This window comes from Poecilia mexicana, unplaced genomic scaffold (genome assembly GCF_051168715.1).
Source record: "Poecilia mexicana isolate PSO_F unplaced genomic scaffold, ASM5116871v1 scaffold_2, whole genome shotgun sequence".
Lineage (NCBI taxonomy): Eukaryota > Metazoa > Chordata > Actinopteri > Cyprinodontiformes > Poeciliidae > Poecilia > Poecilia mexicana.
The window spans coordinates 16351835-16372120 of record NW_028263371.1 but is presented as its reverse complement, the minus strand read 5'-3'; the positions used below and the strand labels follow the sequence as shown (position 1 = coordinate 16372120).

The following is a 20286-nucleotide window of genomic DNA, read 5'->3' as shown; positions in this document are numbered from 1 at the left end:
CACGTGGATCAAGGGAGTCAAACAGACTCCACCATCGCCTGCATTTGTCAGATGCAGTCTCCTTCGTTTGCTCAGGACTTTCAGGATCTGCTTGAGGAATTGGAAACATGCTGTGGTTTCCCAGCAGCCACGCAGCCAGCTGTGGAGGTGGACGAGTCCACTCCACCCCCATCACTACAGTGGGAGCAATACGACTTATCTGAGCCGTGTAGTTCCACAGTGAATGAAGTACTGGACGCAGATACCTGGATCTCTCCGCCATCAAATCTGACGGAGTACGAGGTGGTTGACACGTGGACACCGTCATCTTCGCCCGTAACCTGCTACGAACGAGACATTCTGACTATCCACAGTGATGATGTGTTGGAATTATTTTGATCGGACTTTTCGTCTTCTGCGACGCACCGTTCGATCTCAAGGAGGGGGTGTCAAGAAAACTGGTATGGACTTGTGAGATCTCTCTAGGTACACGCAGAAAGAGGGGTAAAGGCCTGGGAAGGGACAGTAATCTTGTATTGATTTAAGAATGATTAAAGAAGTGAAATACAAAAATACATAAATGTGTAATAGTTGAAATGATTGATGTATTGTAATCACAATGTCTGTAATGTATGATTGAAATGTGTAATCTGTATTCATGATCTGCAGTAACAGTAACAACTTAGTTGTTATATACGATTATATGTTTTGAGATAATTGTGTTTCATGGTACATTATAAGAAGATTGTAGAGTTGAGCACAGGAAAATAGAAGAGTGAGTCATGTCACGAGCATGGAGCTGGCTGGGCGGGGGCCCCAGAACAAATAGCCAAAAAAGGTGATAACTGCCAGATGACCAACGGAAAAGAGAGAAGTATTGCAAAGAGGTTGCAACAGTCAAACGATTCAGGGTGGAGCAGGATTTGAGCAGGACGGGTACTTTTCGATGAGATAATCGGAAAGGGTGAGTCATAAGACCTCTCCCATATGCAACTGTGGGCCAAGAGGGTTTAAAAGCCAGCGAGCTGAGGAGGAAGGGGTTCTTAGTCCGCGGCGCTGAAGGAGAGTCAACAAGAAGACGCAGGCGAAAGATCAGCAGAGGACCACACCCTGGGACCGAGGGAAAAGTTGAGACTTCTCGCCGCAAAGAAGGACAAGATCCGTCAGCTCCAGCCCTGGCCCCTGAAATTCGACCGTTTCCTCTGCCTCCACCCTACGATTTCCATTCGACCGCAGCCGACTTGGGGAAAAGACAAAGGTCACTAAGTGATGAAGATTCTGTCCGTCTAAAAGAAATTGGACAGATCGGCTTTGCTGCTTCTCCGAAGGAGGACTTTGCCCTACCGGGACAGAGACTCTGACCAAGGACGACTAAAAGTATCGGCTGCTAAGATCAACCAACAACGGGTGTGAGTTGCCCTGCCCCTAAAAGCCTCGCTCAGTGAGAGTAGTGACATAGGTTAGGGATAAGAAAGAATATAGGGTATGATTAAAATTATGATTTGTGATTGTCACTAGTTAAGATCTTATAATTTCTTCTTAACTGAGTTTGCTTGTCATTTACCCCTGCTAAAGCTTGCTTAATAAAATATATAATAAAATAGCAATAGAAGTTGTGGACATTGAAATTAATTGAGTCATTAATTATTGAGAGTTCTCCTGGTTTTAAGTAAAATCTACATGCATGATTCTAGAAATTTAGTGGCTTCGTACTTTCCTTTGGTGAGTAATAAATAATGGCCCTGGGACTTATGTCTAAGTCACTAAATCCAATCTAGCCGATAACAAGTGCCCGTTATTTTAAGGAGAAAAGCTACCGTTAACAGGAGTGGTTGTTGAAACTAAGCGTCAGTGAGGGCTACTCTGGCGACTGTTTCTCAACTGAAGAGGGCCGTAACTTCTGGATCTGAAGGTAGTTAGAGCTAGACGAGTTTTCTCCGCCGCCAGTTTAAACAGAACATCCCTAGGGGACCTATGAGAGGGTAAGACCCAGGTTGTGAGGGATTTTCCGGACCTGTTAGATAGAGAACTGGTCAATAGTCAGTCAGTGGTGAGGATAGGGTGTGGCTGGCTATTGCAGCATAACGAACAGTATTTAAACCCAACTGTGTCTCTTGTTCCTCATCAGATTCTGGTCTGTCTTTGCTGTCATTTGTCGTGTGAAGTCGTGTATTGTGGTGTTGTGTCACTGCTGTCTAGCTCCCTTCCAGCTGCTACTAGTGTTTGAGCTCCTTACCTTATTGCTCACCTGTGCTGCCTGGACTTTGTACTCTTACTCGTCATTAAAACCATCATTTTCACTGTAACCTGGGTCAGACCGCACCTGAATCCTCACCATCTCAAACCACATTTCATGACAGATGTATGAATTCAACACGTGAGAATGACTCACAACGTTTTATATACCGTGATGCTGTGAAAGCTTTGGTGGAGCCAGCTGCACATTATCTGAAACAAAAACAAACTATCATCCACCTACTCCTTCTTGTTGTCTTCTTTGTGGTTTTCACCAGTAGTAACATCCGGCTGGTGTCGCACTACTGGTGTGATGTGAAAAAAGTGTTTCCATTACAGTTTTAAGAAATACATTTTTTCCCAATATGGCTGAAAACCCCCTCATAGGACACAAACTTTAATAGAAAACATGACGAATTTAGCATGTTTCCATTAAGCAAATTCATTTTCGCAATTTCAATTTGACCAATTCTATGGTGACTGGAAATGCAGATAGTGAGAGATCCATTCATGATTAAATGTGATTTGACAAACGTCACAACTCCTACATTTACATGAGATTTTTAAACAGGCCTTTTTAGAGGCCTGTTTAAAAATCCTTGTCAAATGGCATTTGACTAAAGTCAAAAGGGTTGGAGACAGCTTTTTATTTCTGTTGGGTTCCTGGGTGTTTCCTGTCTGTGGTTGGGGTTGCTGTTTCCCTGTCCATCCTTCAGGGGGCGCCTGGCAGTCATTCCTGGAGGGCGTGGACCAGCTGATATTCATCACCTGCACTGCATGATCTCATTTGGAGGAGCATAAGAGGAGGAGGCAGCCTACACACCAGTGCCAGAGTGTTTTGCCAGTTTTGGTATTACAGGCCACCTGAATTTCTCCAGTGATCGCACTTTGTGAATTTCTAGTGATTCTTTGTTTTTTTGTGCCTCCATAGGAACTCTCACTACAGAAGCTGTGAACCCCTTAGTGGAAATCCAGCGCTGAACCTCTCCTTGTGACGCCGGTGGATTATTACCCACCGGATGCCCAAGTCCCTGAATCCCACCTTGGTGATCAGATCTCCACGCTCGCTGCCCTCCTCTCTCCGGCCATAACGAAACCCGCCCAGATCTCGTCCGCCCTCCAGAGCTGCCCCACCACCATAAGCGAAGCAGCTACACTCGACCTCAAGTAATCCGCCCAGGATCCTTCAGACTTCCCCCCCCGGTCCGTATCATCTCAGCTAAAAGTAAGAACGTTAAGTTTTTTCCAGCAGTTTACCATTTCCTCCAGTCATCGAACTCACCATACTCTCTCACCCTTAGCTCCAACCAGAAGCATCGAATCCTCTCCGGACCAGTTTTTCCCCTTTCTCTGACTGTCATTCTCTACAATAAATATTATTTTACTGATTTCCCTTGTACTGTGGGTGTTCTTGCATGTGGGTCAGACGATTAAAACCCAACATGACAGAACACTCTGGCCAACAATCTGACTCAGCAGAAGCCCTTCGGAGAACCATTCAAGAACAAAACACTCAAATCCAAATGCATGACTCTGCTTTACAAGAGTTAGCTAACCGCCAAGCTGAAACCAACAGCCGATTAGAGGAACTAATCACATTTCTTCGCCAGCCTACCTCCCCGGCTTCCGCATCAGCGGCGTCCACGACTCCAGCTCCAGTTTCTGTTCCACCCTCGGCACCACCTGCTTCCACCGGTTCCGTGAGTACGGTCCAGCCCATGTTTTCTCAACTACGCCCACTAAACCCTGAGAGGTTTTCTGGTGAAAGAAGTAAATGCAGGGGGTTTTTGTTACAATGCTCAATCCTTTTCAATTATTCACCCGAAAGTTTTCCCCATGATAATGCAAAGATATCCTTTATTATTTCCCAGCTCTCTGGTCAGGCCCTCAGTTGGGCAGAATCTAGATTTTCATCGTCACTAACCTATGGCTGCACATTCGATGAATTTATAAAGGAATTCAAGATGATTTTTTCGCAAGATGCAAATAAGACTTCCGATTCGCGGGATTTATGGATCTTAAAACAAGGTCAACGTACAGTTTCTGAATTCGCGGTCGATTTCAGAATTAAAGCAGCAGCTTCGGGTTGGAACCCATCTGCACTCAAAAGTGCGTACTTCCACGCCCTAAGCGAACAAATAAAGGATGAACTGGCTACATTAGATGAGCCAGCTACCCTGGATGAATTCATAAATCTTACCATCCGTTTAGATAATAGAATTCGTTCCAGGGAAAGGGAGAGGCGGAGAAGGGATCCTCCGATAAGAACTTTTTCTTCTGTTCGCCTCTCAAACGCCCCTCCTACTCCAACTCCGCAGAATAACTTACCGGAACCCGAACCCATGCAGGTCGGGCATGCCCGATTAACGCCAGAAGAGAGGCAACGGAGGCTTAAGTCAAGACTCTGTCTTTATTGTGGTGAATCAGGGCTTTTCATCTCAAACTGTGGGCTGCGTTTAAATGCTCAGGTCCGTCAGTAGGTGCTGGCATACTGGCGGACCATCTCAGAAAGAATGAAACCCCTCGTCTTCTCCTCCCAGCCATTCTATTCAACAAAGATCAGTCAATTTCGATATCAGCCATGATAGATTCGGGTTGTGAACAAAGCCTAATTGACTCCCAGTTTGTTCAGCAGATGGAAATTGAGACTATTCCGCTCTCAACCCCATTAAGGGTCTCCGCTCTGAATGGTCGAGCCTTGTCCCAGATCACACACAAGACCAAACCAGTTAAAATGATATTATCTGGGAACCATTGTGAAGTCATTTCGTTTTTTGTCTTTCCTGCTGCTAACTCTCCCATTGTTTTGGGATTCTCTTGGTTGCAGCTCCACAATCCACACGTTAACTGGTCAAAAAAGCATGTTGAATCCTGGTCAGTTTCCTGTCACTTTACTTGTCTCCAGTCCGCAGTTCCTTCAGGTCCTTCCCCAGCGAAGCAGCAGGATGCAGACCCTGTCGATTTGTACCTACTCGCAGGTGAGTATCATGACCTATCTCCAGTCTTCAGTAAGTCACATGCTCTTTCTCTACCTCCACACCGTCCATATGACTGCGCCATAGACCTCCTTCCTGGTGCCCCCCTCCCAAACAGCCATCTGTTCAATATCTCACGTCCTGAAAGGGAGGCCATGGAAAAATATATTAAGGAGTCTTTAGCTGCTGGAATCATTAGGCATTCATCATCACCTTTAGGTGCCGGATTCTTTTTTGTTGGTAAAAAGGATGGCACATTAAGACCATGTATTGATTACAGAGGCTTGAACCAGATAACAGTTAAAAATAAATATCCCTTGCCCTTGCTCTCATCTGCATTCGAACCGGTTGTTGGGGCCACTGTGTTCACCAAACTTGATCTCAGAAACGCATATCACTTGCTCCGTATTCATCAGGGTGACGAATGGAAAACGGCTTTCAAGACACACATTGGACAGTTTGAATATCTAGTCATGCCATTTGGATTATCTAATGCCCCGGCCTTTTTTCAAGCCCTGGTCAATGATGTGCTGCGTGACTTTTTGAACGTGTTTGTCTTTGTGTATCTGGATGATATTTTGATTTTCTCCAAAGATCTGTCTGACCACAAGCGTCACGTCCGTTCAGTTCTTCAACAGTTGCTAGAGAATAAACTTTTTGTAAAAGCCGAAAAATGCGAGTTTCACAGATCCTCAGTCACCTTTTTGGGTTTCATCCTGGAGGGCGGACAGATAAGACCCACCGAGGAAAAGATTAAGGCGGTGGTTGATTGGCCTATCCCAGAAACACGAAAACAACTTCAAAGATTTCTTGGTTTTGCTAATTTTTACCGCAGATTTATTCGCAATTACAGCCAAACAGCCCTACCACTCACTGCCCTGACCTCATCCAAAGTACCCTTTTCTTGGACCCCGGAGGCAGATGCTGCATTTTCTCAACTGAAGTGCCTATTTTCAAGTGCTCCTGTTCTCATTCAGCCAAATCCTGACAAGCAATTTGTGGTGGAGGTGGACGCATCAGACTCAGGAGTAGGAGCAGTCCTATCTCAATTCTCAGAATCCGATCGGAAAACTCACCCCTGTGCCTTTTTTTCCCGTAGGTTGAACCCCGCTGAATGCAACTATGATGTGGGTGATCGGGAACTTCTTGCTATTAAGCTTGCTTTGGAGGAATGGCGGCACTGGCTGGAGGGTTCGCAACATCCTGTGCTGGTCTGGACGGATCATAAAAACCTGTCTTATCTGCAGTCCGCTAAACGCCTCAACCCACGCCAATCACGTTGGTCCCTGTTTTTCTCTCGTTTCAACCTGTCCATATCCTTCCGTCCAGGTTCCAGGAACATAAAACCAGACGCCCTTTCCAGAATGTTCTCCCCAGATGAGTCCGAAAAGGTTCCAGCCACCATCTTGCCCCCCAGCTGTACCGTGGCTACCTTGACATGGGAGGTTGAAGGCCTTATTCAGCAGGCTCTACAGTCCGAACCTGATCCAGGTACTGGTCCCCCGAACAGAATGTATGTTCCTCCCTCCGTTAGGGCCCGAGTAATCCATTGGCTACACACCTCTAAATTCTCAGCCCATCCTGGGATCAGTCGCACCATTGCTCTTGTATCTCGTCGTTTTTGGTGGCCCTCTCTCCATAAGGACATCAAAGAATATGTCCTGGCCTGCCCAATTTGTGCCAGAAACAAACCTTCACATCAGCGTCCTGCTGGTCTGTTACAACCCCTCGCCATCCCCAGACGCCCATGGTCCCATATTTCCTTAGATTTTGTTACTGGATTGCCCCCCTCCAAGGGCATGACAACCATCCTCACCATTATCGACCGCTTTTCTAAATGTTGCCATCTCATTCCCCTCAGAAAACTGCCTTCAGCTCTCCAGACCGCTCAACTCCTGATAAAACATGTATTCAGACTCCATGGTATCCCTGTTGAGATCCTGTCTGACAGAGGCCCGCAATTTACTTCTCAGGTTTGGAAACAGTTTAGCGCGGCTCTTGGAGCTAAGGTGTCTCTCACCTCTGATCATCATCCTCAAGCCAACGGTCAGTCTGAGAGGATGAATCAAGAACTCGAGAACACTCTCAGATGCGTTACTTCCTCCAATCCTGTCATCTGGTCTCAGTTTCTGCCCTGGGTGGAGTACGCACATAACTCTCATGTTTCTGCATCCACTGGGTTCTCTCCTTTTGAAGTGTCCCTAGGTTATCAACCACCGTTGCTGTCTACTGATGAACACCAAATTGCTGTCACCTCGGTTCAGCACCACATCCGCCGCTGTAAGTCAATTTGGAATAAGACCATTTCCGCACTTACTCGTACTGCGGACTTGAATCGGCGTATGGCTGACCGCAAGCGGCGTCCTGCACCACAATACTCACCTGGACAAGAAGTTTGGCTATCCTCTAAGGACATTCCATTGAAGTCAATGTCTAAGAAGCTATCTCCACGTTACATTGGTCCTTACGTCATTGAATCTGTCATCAGTCCATCTGCCGTTCGTCTCCGTTTACCCTCTTCTCTTCGTGTCCACCCCACCTTCCACGTCTCTCAGATCAAGCCTGTTCAGACCAGCTCCTTGTGCCCTCCTGCCGAGCCCCCTCCTCCCGCCCTTGATGTGAACGGGCACCCGGCTTATGCGGTCCGTCGGATTGTGGCCTCCCGGCGGCGGGGTAGAGGGTGGCAGTATCTCATTGACTGGGAGGGTTATGGCCCAGAGGACCGCTCTTGGGTGCCTGGGTCCTTCCTTTTAGATTCTACTTTGATCTCTGATTTCAATGCTTCCTCCTCTTCGGGTGGACCGCCTGGTGGCGGTCATTGAGGGGGGGGTACTGTTGGGTTCCTGGGTGTTTCCTGTCTGTGGTTGGGGTTGCTGTTTCCCTGTCCATCCTTCAGGGGGCGCCTGGCAGTCATTCCTGGAGGGCGTGGACCAGCTGATATTCATCACCTGCACTGCATGATCTCATTTGGAGGAGCATAAGAGGAGGAGGCAGCCTACACACCAGTGCCAGAGTGTTTTGCCAGTTTTGGTATTACAGGCCACCTGAATTTCTCCAGTGATCGCACTTTGTGAATTTCTAGTGATTCTTTGTTTTTTTGTGCCTCCATAGGAACTCTCACTACAGAAGCTGTGAACCCCTTAGTGGAAATCCAGCGCTGAACCTCTCCTTGTGACGCCGGTGGATTATTACCCACCGGATGCCCAAGTCCCTGAATCCCACCTTGGTGATCAGATCTCCACGCTCGCTGCCCTCCTCTCTCCGGCCATAACGAAACCCGCCCAGATCTCGTCCGCCCTCCAGAGCTGCCCCACCACCATAAGCGAAGCAGCTACACTCGACCTCAAGTAATCCGCCCAGGATCCTTCAGACTTCCCCCCCGGTCCGTATCATCTCAGCTAAAAGTAAGAACGTTAAGTTTTTTCCAGCAGTTTACCATTTCCTCCAGTCATCGAACTCACCATACTCTCTCACCCTTAGCTCCAACCAGAAGCATCGAATCCTCTCCGGACCAGTTTTTCCCCTTTCTCTGACTGTCATTCTCTACAATAAATATTATTTTACTGATTTCCCTTGTACTGTGGGTGTTCTTGCATGTGGGTCAGACGATTAAAACCCAACATGACAATTTCTCTTTCTCACTGTTTGCGTTTTAATGATGTTTTTTTTTAAAACTCTCTCATGTGCTGTTTTTATTTTAATTATGTAAAGCACTTTGAAATGCCTTGCTGCTGAAATGTGCTATACAAATAAAATTTGATTGATTGATTTTATGCAAAATTCACATTTTTATACTTCTATTTGGGTCTCTACTGCTTGTAAAAAGAGCCTAAGCACTTAAAAAAGGCAACCTATTTTGGCAATAGGTTAAGATTTTTAGGTATCAGCAAAAGGAGGCGTTTCAAAAATCTTCGGAATGTAACCTCACAAATCTGCAGGCCCAGCCTGTTAGCTAGCAACCCCCAGCCTGTTAGCTAGCAGCCCCAGCCTGTTAGCTAGCAGCCCCAGCGGAGCTTGAGCATGACTGTTTTGTTGTTGACTTAGCATCCAGAGCTACTTACTGCTTTCTTGTTGGAGGTGCAGGAGGCTCTTTTTCTGCTCACAACCACACCCTTTCTCTCTGCTACGCTATAGCTAGCTCACTTCTTCTGAGGCAGCTGGCAATGCTAAGGCTAGTTAGCATGGCCACCAATGACAATGGATAAATGGTTTTCATATAATGTAAGTTGTTTCAGCACGTACATGAGGGATGAGTGACAGCGCTAAACCCCTCCTCCTGGCTCTGATTGGTTGGTTTTGACTGGCAGTGATGCATTTCTGCATATGGCAGTAGGACCACATGTAGGAGGTGTAGGACATCTTTTCACAGATTATCTACATACTGTCTCATTTTTTTTTTTTGCACCAAGTCCTTGTATGGTGACTCATTCTTCCCTTTAATGAAGCACAGAATAGTCACATCCTTGGCGTTTCTAATGACCAGTTTGTTGCCCAGTGTGGAGGTTTAATGTGGTGCGATTAGGACTAAGGCATCAACCCTCAGGGTCCATGTGCTGGCTGCAGCAGAGATCTTTTTCCCTTATCGTGGATGAACAGAAAGGAATGTCATCACTTCATCATCTTTCTACAGTGTTTCAGTATTACAGTCAGGAGGCAGGCTAGTGTATCTGTTAAGTCACAATTTCTTTAACTTAACTTTCACCAGGACTAAATCAAAGAATTTAGACATGACCATGTGATGTACTGGTAAAACTGCTTCAATAAGAAAGCAGCAGAAGTATGGCCTGGTAAAGATAACATAAAACAAACTGATTCTTGGCTGCTTTCAGTATTTTTTTTGGGCAGGGGGGAGGTGTTCAGTTTACTGCAGTAAACCAGCTTTACTTTGACAGTGTATGACACAAGCACAGCACAAAACTCTGAAATACAGAAATATGATGAGTCTAACTAAAATTACAAATGAGATTAAAACTTCCAGACCTATTGGGATGGGTGTTTTTGTTGTACCTAGTCAGTCTGTAGCCGTGACAATAAATTCATCTAGAAAACACACAAATGTTTAGAGGTTGCTCCAAATAAAATATGAAAGATGTGTATTATAAAGAGCATTGTTGTTTTTTCACCACAATATTCAGACTTTATTATATCAGGCAAAGAAATCTGGAATTTATCTAGAGTAATATTTTTTATTCTAAATGTTCAACAGAGTACTGACATACTAAAATTAGACAGACATATTTGAAAAAGAAACTAAATTACATTGCTATGATATGTTAAATTGTTAAGATTACTCCAAAATAAAAAAAAAACTTAAATATGTGTTGCATGAAATAAAAAAGCAGGAGTACTTCCATTCTTTTAACCCGGGGATTGTAGAAATCTCAAACTGTATTACAGGACGCCTTGACAGGAGCCAGGCTGCAGTATCTGTAGCGTAACGATGTGTCTGATGGCGTTACGGAACCAGGGGTAAAACAGGGCATAGATCACAGGGTTCAGACAGGAGTTAAAGTAGAACAGAAAGATGACAAACGTTGCGTATTTGCTGGTAAAATTCACCTCGACGAGCGAGTAACAGCAATACGGGCAGAAACAGACGAGATATACAACAATGAGAACACCAAGAGTCCTGGCCGCTTTCAAGTCAGATTTTGTTAAGAATACAGACTTCTGGATCGAGGCGGCTGCGACGTGAGAGCGCACGGCACGAGCCTGAGACACGGCCACCGCGAACACTCTCACGTACAGGACGACGATGACGGTTACTGGAAAGATGAAGTTCAAAACGACATCAAGAGTTCCCACGGCACAGTTAATGAGAAGCGCACATTCTCCAGTGCAGGAGTTGCTTCTTCCCGGTTGGATCATGTCGTCCTTCACATAGAACACGCCAAAGAGGGCATTCCACAGCCAGCACACACACACGCAGCATTTGGCTTTTGCCGTGGAGATTCTGGTGGGGTAATGCAGAGGGTCGCAAATGGCAACGTAGCGATCAACTGATATGAGAACAATGTTCCCAGTGGAAGCAGAGACTACGTGAACAATTAGGTAGCAGTACAAAACACAGACGACGTCACCGAGAAACCAGCAGGCTGTGTTTCTGTAGATTTCTAAAGGCATCAACAGGAGACCAACAAGAAAGTCTGACACAGCCAGAGAGAGGAGGAGGATGTTAGTGGGTGTGTGAAGCTGCCTGGAAGAAAACACAGAAAACATCAACAACCCGTTTACTACGTCATTAAATCTGTCAGAAAGGATAACAGAGGTCCTGGAAACATCACATTTCTAAAACATTGAAATATAGGTTTATGCTAGGAAGTTAATATGTGCCTGAAGTGTGAGACTGAGATGATGATGAGGAGGTTGAGCACTACGGTGATCAGTGAGATGAAGGACATTACAGAGTTCAGCAGAACGGCTTCAGCCCAGTGGAGTGTGGGCTTCCTGCAGGAGCTGTTGAGGAGATGTGGGAAACAGAGATCAGTTCTGTCTGGGATCTCCATCCTCAGAGAGATCAAGTGTTCGCCACAGTCCCTGTTATCTGCTGATATCTGTTCATGAAGTCCACGTTGTGCGTTAGTCTCAGGAGGGAATCTATTGTCACTCCTCCCTCCTTCCTTGCTCAGAGCATCACAAACATGTTCACATGTTGTGGTTAAACCGCAAACGTCATTGTATTTTATTTTAATTTGTTTGAGACACAACAACATTGACATACGTTTGTCTCCAAGTTCCACAGATTTAAGCCAAGCTGTACCAAACTCACAATGATCCGTCCTCATCCATCTCCCTACGGGATTCCAGTCCAATATTTGGTCAGCGTGGTCTAATTCCTCCACAACGCCACCTAGAATTCTTAAAAAATAAAAAATAAATCAGCCCCAAGCCATCCTTTGACATTCATAAAATTCAGACATCCTGACAATTTATGTACAGTATATAAGTTATCAAAATGTACAAAAAAGTCTATTGGATTCATTGTCCAAATCCAAGAGGACGTTGGCCATTTTGGATCAAAGTCAACATTTTGTCCGTCCTAGTGGAGGTGTGCAGGAAAGGTGTTAATTTGAGCAAAAGTAATTTGGCTATTTGAAGGCCTAAACATATTCTAAAAGTCACCAAATGTTACACATACATCAGTTGTACATGTTTCCCAGAAGTCATACCACAAACTGCTCAAGAGCGCCCCCACCCCTTGAAACTTTCAAAATATCCTCGCTTATTAGAGGCATGAGATTTCTTACACTTGCATTACTCCTTCACCAATGATTTAACCCAAACAAAAAGTCAGCAGCCATTTGGGATTGAAGGTCGGATTTTCAATCAGTTTTTGTCATTCACAGTCTCCGCATTTGATCAAACTCCTCGTAGGAATTTCCATCAATCTAAAGTTAAAAAAAGTTGTGAGGTTTTGTGCATGCTGAAGGGGCGTGGCATGACATCTTGCCGCAAAACCAAAAATGTTATATCTGATGCACTATAGGTCACAATAACACCAAACCTTCTGTGATTGATCCATATGCAGTCCACGACAATGCTTATTGGTCAACTAATGATGTCAATGAAGCCCCAGTCCCTTCCAACAGGAAATCCCTTGTTTTGCTGCTGGTTGTCTTCCTTTGACTCTTTGATTCATACAGATTTAAACATGTGTCTAGTGACCTAGGCCAGCATGACGCAAAATCCTTCCCTCATGAGGCTCTAATGTCTTTAGCAAGAGGGTGTGGCGAAATGGCAAATTCCAACCCCTCGCTGTTTGAATACGGTTGGCTCTAAATCACACATGCATAATCCAGTTTGCACCAAACTGCATATAAATTACCTTTGTTAATCTCTAAAGAGCCCAATATGCTTATGTTGGATCTTGACTCCAACAGCTAAAACTCCCCGATACATAAATTGATCAGCACCAGCACAGCTACACACATTGGTGTGGTAGTTTCATGATATCTCTTAAGCCACGGCCACTCAAACACAAAAGTGAGAATTATTGTGGCTCTTCCAGCTTTTCCGTGTGCATGATAAAAATGTAAAACCTTACCCACTAACCCTTGACAACTAAATATCTTCAAAAGCGTACAGGAAGTCCACGCCAATCCTTCGACACCCCAACACGGAAAGTCAGATTTTGGTAAAGTTGTCTTGGCGCTGAACTCATCCTGATCTGGACTGAAGCTGTTTGAAAGCTTTACTTACTGCGCCCCCTAGTGGATGGGTGCAGGAACGGTGGGAGACCAAACCACTGCAAAAGGCTGGCAATGCCAGAGCTCATGTGGTTGCAGCAAGGCCGAAAAGGCGCTGAGCTACGAGGGCAGCTCAAAGCTGCTGATAGCTTTACATTTTTACTTGTAAGGCTTTTCTTCTCATTTATACCCAGCACACCTTTTAAAAGACATTTGGCTCAATGAAAGACAGTCTGTCCATATTTTTAAAGCACACAGTCGTTTTAAATCAGTTTGGCTAAAGACATTGCTTTCTCATTATGCTAAGGTTTTAGTGACTTATGTGTAACTTGAAAATAAACTGTTAATAAAGGTTTCTCCAAAATACAATATTAACAACTATCAGTGGACACATTTCTTCTGCCTAATGCTCACAACTTTAAAATAATGTCCAAGACTGCAAGTTGCCTGTAGATTTTCATAGACATTGTGAATTAATTTAACAAAAATACATGAATCTGATTAAAATCTGACAGTAAAATACTGCCAATTTGACAAAAGAACCACAAATATATTGAAGCTTCTCATCCATTTGCATTTTAGAAAAACCTTGATATGTTTTAATGTATATCAGTTAAATGCTGTAGGTTAAGATGACTTTAAAAGTTAATATCTATCTCAAAGTCAGAATGCAGATACAAAATGATAAATGTACAATCAGATGTATGGTAGCGATGTGTACAGTTTAAAAAGGTCTTTGTTCCTATACTTGAAATAATCTTAAAGGAGAAGAAAAATCAAAGATCAAGTATTTCGTACATACCGTGTTTCCCCGATAGTAAGACGTATCGGGGGTATCAGGGGGGTCGGCTAATATAAGCCTCTCATCTAGCTTCGCGCCGCCTCCTGCCCATGTCCGCACCGTCCCCCTCTCCATACGTCGCCGCCTCTGCCACCTCTGTCTGATCCAAATGAGCGCCGCTGTTTTATCTTCCAGTATTCCACTGTTCGTTCTTACCATTTTTCATTGTTTTACATGTTATGCAATGTTGTAACAAGACATTCTTGGCACTTCCTTTTATAAAACTGTTTTGTGGTGAATACAATACTGTTCAGGTTGTTAATAAATGTTAATTTTATCGTTAAAACAAAAAAATCGACAATTTTTTTCCAATATAAGACATACCCCGAAAGTAAGACATAGTGGGGCTTTTGGGGATAAAAAGAAAGTAAGACACTGTCTTACTTTCGGGGAAACATGGTAGTTAATTTCTTTTTGTTCTCAACCCTAAGCAACATATACATGTTGTTTATTCATTTATAAACACAAAGCATTTCATTTAAATCTGCAGACGACTAATAATAAACATTCAATAATGAATCTTGTTCAGATGTCAGTCAGTCAGCAGTGTGTTCACAGCAGCTTGGCCTCACGTGAGCCAGGCTGCAGTATCTGTAGAGTAACAATGATTTTAACAGCTTTTCTGAACCAGGGGTAGAACAGGGCGTAGATCAGAGGGTTCAGACAAGAGTTAACATAGAAGAGGTAGAAAAAGAACGCTGCATACCAGGTACTGGTTAGATTAATATCAACTAAAGAGTAACAGTAATATGGACAGTAACACATTAGATATACAACAACTAGAACCCCAAGAGTCCTGGCTGCTTTTAACTCTGATTTCTTTGTTCCTGATGTCACTGAACGAAACGTGACGACTGTAATGTGAGAGCGCATGGCACGAGCCTGAGACACAGCCACCACAAATACTCTCATATACAGAACTATGATGGTCGTTACTGGAAGTATGAAATTAATAATCAGGTCAAATGTTCCTACAATGTAGCTTATGATAAATTTACATTCCCCAGTGCAGGACTTATACCTGCCAGGCTGAATCAGTTCATCCTTTGAATAGAAAAAGCTGCAGGAAGAAGCAGAGAACCAACACAGACAAACACAGTATCTGACTCTCACCAACGAGATTCTGGTGGGATAATGCAGAGGGTAACAAATGGCTACATATCGGTCGACTGATATCAAAGCTATGTTCCAGATTGAAGCACAGATGATTGTACTAATCAAATAACCAAACAAAACACACATGACATCTCCAAGAAACCAGCAGAATGTAAATTTATAGATTTCAAAAGGCATCAGCAGGAGACCAACAAAAAAGTCTGAAACACCCAGAGAGAGGAGGAGGATGTTTGTAGGAGTGTGGAGCTGCCTGGAGGGAGACAGAATAGTAATTATGCATCAATTATCATATAAATAATCATATAAATATGGCTTAGCATTCTTAAAACTTAAACTGTAGGTTCAGCTGAGAAGTTGATGTTTGCCTGAAGTGTGAGACAGAGATGATGATGAGGAGGTTGAGCACTACAGTGATCAGTGAGATGAAGGACATTACAGGGTTCAGCAGAACGGCTTCAGCCCAGTGGAGTGTGGGCTTCCTGCAGGAGCTGTTGAGGAGATGTGGGAAACAGAGATCAGTTCTGTCTGGGATCTCCATCCTCAGAGAGATCAAGTGTTCGCCACAGTCCCTGTTATCTGCTGATATCTGTTCATGAAGTCCACGTTGTGCGTTAGTCTCAGGAGGGAATCTATTGTCACTCCTCCCTCCTTCTTTGCTCACAGCATTGCAAACATGTTCACATGTTTTCACAGTTAAAGCACAAATGTCATTGCATTTTATTTGAATTTGTTTGAAACAGAACAACAGCAAGCAGCAGATGGAGTTTTTTTTAAGCTGGATCTCGGGACGTGGAACATCACCTCTCTGGTGGGGAAGGAACCAGAGCTGGTGTGTGAGGCTGAGAGGTTCTGGCTAAAAATAGTTGGCCTCATCTCGACGCATGGCTCTGGTTCTGGAACCAGTCTCCTTGAGAGGGTCTGGACGTACTTCCACTCTGGAGTTGCCCACGGTGAGAGGCAGCGGGCAGGAGTGGGCATACTTGTTGCCCCCCATCTTGGCGACTGAACATTGGTGTTTACCCCAGTGAATGAGAGGGTAGCCTCCCTCCGCCTACGGGTGGGGGGACGGGTTCTGACTGTTTGTGCTTACGGGCCGAACAACAGTTCAGATTACCCACCCTTCTTGGAGTCCTTAGGGGGGTACTGGAGGTTGTCCCTCCTGGGGACTCCCTTGTTCTGCTGGGGGACTTCAACGCTCATGTTGGCAATGACAGTGAGACCTGGAGGGGAGTGGCTGGGAGGAACGGCCCCCCCGATCTGAACTCGAGTGGTGTTCTGTTGTTGGACAGTTCCCCGATTTTCTTAATTTCAAAAATTGGTGATCCGGCGAAACATGTGAAGCTGATTTTATCCACTGAACTTATCGAGCTCAGCAAAGATCTAAAATTGAACCACTGTCCTCTTCTGCTCTCCTGTGAGAGTGTAACGGGTACCAGGGTTCTGGACCCGTTAGCAGCAGATGATGAAGCTGAGAGACAGCATGTAAATGAGCACACGGGAATGTTGGAGTCTGTGTTACTCCAATTTCTCTCAGCTTATTTATTAAACAAACCAGCTCATTTTACTGTCAATGCATCCCAATTTATAGTTCAGTAATTTACTGCATATATATTCTATATAGACATATTCCATCATAAACATTAGCTTTTCTTAAACCAGAAACAATCACATCACATCATATTTTGTCACAATTTCCTCAGGTAACATGTACTGACTTTATATGCATTTAATTTAATTTATTTAATAAATTTAGTAATATCAATACATATTTATATAACTATACAAACACAAATAAATAATGATATATTGGATACATGTTTATATGTATGTATGTGTATACACATACATACATATAACATGTTATATGTTATAAAAATGTTTTTATGTTATAAAAATCTAACATATATGTATACATACGTATATATAGATGTATGTGTATGTTTTCCAGCCAACTGTTGTGATCTGTAGTTTTCTGTATTTATTTTAAGGTTTTCTGGGTTCAGTTTCTGTCCTGAGTCTCTGTTGTTTCTGCGTCTTCCCTGTTGATTGCTTCCCAGGTGTGTCTCATTCCTTGATTGCCCTCCCTGTGTATTTAGTCCCACTTGTTGTCTTGGTCTATTGTCGGATCCTCGTCGTGTTATGTCGTCAGTCTGTTTCCCTGTGCCGCCTCTGTTGGACTTTCATTAAATCATTCATCACTTCAACCTGGGTCTGCCTGCGTCCTGCTTCTCACCTCACCAAACCACACCATAAATCTTGACACCGACTAGTTCTAGCTTCAGTGATTCAGCAGCTGAGATTGAGTCCAAAATCCGATGTGAGATCCATCCTGCTGCAGTGAATCCGTCTCTCTTTATAGATATCTCCCTCTTCTTCCTCACATCGTGTCTTTAGGAAACTTTCAAAACAAAAACGGAAGATTTGGGATGTATCTTACTTTTGACAGAGTGAAAGAATATAAATAATAGTCTTTACCACCTGTGTAAACTTTGCCGGTGAATGTTATAACACATAATATAAGTTTTATAATATGTGTTGCATTGTTTCATTTCTAATATAGGCCCTTGTGTCAGATAATCTAAGTCAATGTTAGAGAATAATTAATTTTTTAAGATTTACGGAATCTCAGTTAGCCTTCATAGCGGGGCTGAAGCCGTATTACACCAAGCACTGTAGCTAATATTTGCTGGTATCTCGCCGGTGGACATAAATACAGTAAAGTAATATTCTAATCACTATATATACACAATAATTTGTCCATCTTACTTGTGAAATGTTCTCTGTGGAGCCCTCACATCAATAGTCCATCGACCAGAACAACAATATCCCTCAGTGCTGAGGCATCTTCTGCTGTTTTGATTGAGCAAAGTAAGAGAGAACATAGTCATCAATACGTAGACACCTCATGTAACAGCGTCCGCCATCTTCTATGTGGCAACAGAGCGATCGGAGCTCCTGTATTGTGTGTTTCAACCGTTTTACAAAATAAACTGGATTCATTGCCATTACCTTTCACAGGTAAGGATGAAAGATCAGAATTACTTGACTTTGCAGCTAGAAATTTGCTTCTAAACAACCGAAAAATATTTCCTATGTAGCTAAATTGGCCCGAAGCATCATGGCCTGTTGGCTACTTCCTCTAGCCGCTGCTGGCTCCGAAACACAACAAAACTCGTATAATATCTTTTAACACATTACATTTCCTTAAACAATCCTCGAACAGTACCAAATAATAAAAGTACGTAGTTAAAATAAACTTTAGGGTTATTCTCACCTCAAGTAAATGAGCAGACGGGAGACGCAGTTGGTGTTACTCTAATGTCTCTCAGCTTATGAGAAACTGCAGAGCAACAGGCAGCTCAGAGTCCCAATACACCACCTACCGGTGAAACACCGTTACTGCACCCATCATCTTTAACCCCTGTTAACAAATAAATTATCTTCTTATCATAATCCCATACACATTTAAAGAAATGCATGCTCTTTTTTCACTTTTGTGGCCACACACCAGTGGGCATCACAAGACTGATAGACCGGCCCACCAGGCCGTGTTGTGGTTCCATTGACACTTTGCTCTATGCCTGTTAGGAGATGGAACCCAAATAACAAATAAAAATGGGTAGGGCGGTAAAGTGGAGGGTCCAATGGTTCCCAGAACCCTCCTGTTAAGCTGCGCAAATCACTGCCAGTTCAGACTTGCGGGAATAATGCATTTAGTGCCCACAGATGTTTTTTTTCCATAGCGCATGCTCACTGCGTGCTATTTTTACCCTTAGCAACAGTTGCCATGCTTCTGACAATGATGTCATCAGCATGACTTCAAATGATGTCTGTGTCATGAGGCCCTTCTGAGGATGACTTTATGATGTCATAGAGACCATGACATAACCAACTGATCAGTTAATTCTCTGATCAGTTACCACAAATCAGTCGACACAAGATACATTTGGACGTCTTAGCTCGCCACAAGAAAAATGACTGACGAAAGCCAACAGACGCAAATGGATGTGAGGCCTAAGGCCTCGTTTTGGACAAAAGTCAAAAAGACTTTCTCCAACAAAGTCCATCCTGGCCAAAGAAGCCCAGATTATAAGAAGAGGAAGTTTCTCGGCGAACTTCTGTGGGAGGTAATTGAGAAGGTTGCAGATGAACCAACTCTGCATCTTGTCCGTCCCACATTTGAGGAACAACATAGCAAAATTTTGATTTTGCTATTGAGAAAAACTGGAGACATTAATGTGGACGTACTCTCTGAGTTGTCAGGAGAACTCGCTGAAAGGATTTTCCAAAGTGTTGCGAGAGATGCATTCCACTTTGCCAGTGAACTGCATTTAATCGCACTGCTTGATTACCCAGAAGGACACGAGGTCATAGTGGAGAAATTCAAAAAGCACCTGGAGAATCCCATTCGCCCAAAGAAGATGTTAACGTCCACTAAAAGAAAGATCCGGAAGACGTTTTTTCCAACTGAGGACTTGTACGCAGATGAAAACTGCCTGAGTGAAGATTATACTCAGTCAACCATGGACCCTGAACAATTTTTGAGGGACGCAAACAGGATGGGCTTCAGGCGAGGAACAGAAGATGAAAGGAGAGTTATGGTGCAAAAGATCCTGTGGAGATTGATTTACAAGTCCAGTAATAGATCGAGCTATGGGGCTTACAAACAGAAGGACACTGAACCGGTCCAGAGAAAGCTTGCTCCAGAAATATGGAAAGAACTCAAAGACATTGATTTTGTGTTTTTTGAGAAAATGCAAAAGAAAGTCTGCAGAGACATCTTACAGCTTCTCTGTGGCAATGAAGATGTGGTTAGAGAACTGCTCTTCAAAATGATCAAAAGCAACAACCCAATTGTGATTCACAAGGTTGTAGAGTCCTTCAAAAGAACCCTGGCCCGACCGCGGATAATCAATCTCCGAGACACCTTTCTTCAGAAGACATGGGGGCTCAT

General features: G+C 43.8%; 2 protein-coding genes and 2 long non-coding RNA genes across 8 annotated transcripts; 2 read left to right on the top strand and 2 right to left on the bottom strand.

The window, feature by feature from the left end:
- Window positions 1–2874: 2874 nt before the first annotated feature.
- On the top strand, window positions 2875–3600 carry LOC106912652 (uncharacterized). Its single transcript, XR_001416982.2, has 2 exons — window positions 2875–3064; window positions 3146–3600. It is a non-coding gene; the product is annotated as an uncharacterized LOC106912652 (long non-coding RNA).
- A 3649-nt stretch (window positions 3601–7249) lies between these two features.
- LOC148160520 (uncharacterized) lies at window positions 7250–8754 on the top strand. Its single transcript, XR_015762380.1, has 2 exons — window positions 7250–8219; window positions 8301–8754. It is a non-coding gene; the product is annotated as an uncharacterized LOC148160520 (long non-coding RNA).
- Window positions 8755–10054: 1300 nt separating this feature from the next.
- Window positions 10055–11760, bottom strand: LOC106904003 (trace amine-associated receptor 13c-like). The gene is made up of 2 exons (XM_088003912.1): window positions 11589–11760; window positions 10055–11385 (listed from the first exon to the last, which is right to left on the bottom strand). The coding sequence occupies exons 1-2, from the start codon at window positions 11693–11695 to the stop codon at window positions 10581–10583; spliced, it is 912 nt and encodes a 303-aa protein (XP_087860038.1). The 5' UTR covers window positions 11696–11760; the 3' UTR covers window positions 10055–10580.
- A 3008-nt stretch (window positions 11761–14768) lies between these two features.
- LOC106904004 (trace amine-associated receptor 13c-like) lies at window positions 14769–15927 on the bottom strand. 5 transcript variants are annotated; one of them, XM_088003908.1, is made up of 2 exons: window positions 15662–15927; window positions 14769–15582 (listed from the first exon to the last, which is right to left on the bottom strand). In XM_088003908.1, the coding sequence occupies exons 1-2, from the start codon at window positions 15868–15870 to the stop codon at window positions 14769–14771; spliced, it is 1023 nt and encodes a 340-aa protein (XP_087860034.1). In that variant the 5' UTR covers window positions 15871–15927. The 5 variants fall into 5 exon arrangements, with proteins under 5 accessions (XP_087860034.1, XP_014823551.2, XP_087860035.1 ...); XM_014968065.2 differs by having other exon boundaries at window positions 15698–15927; XM_088003909.1 differs by having other exon boundaries at window positions 15764–15927.
- Between the last annotated feature and the right edge of the window lie 4359 nt (window positions 15928–20286).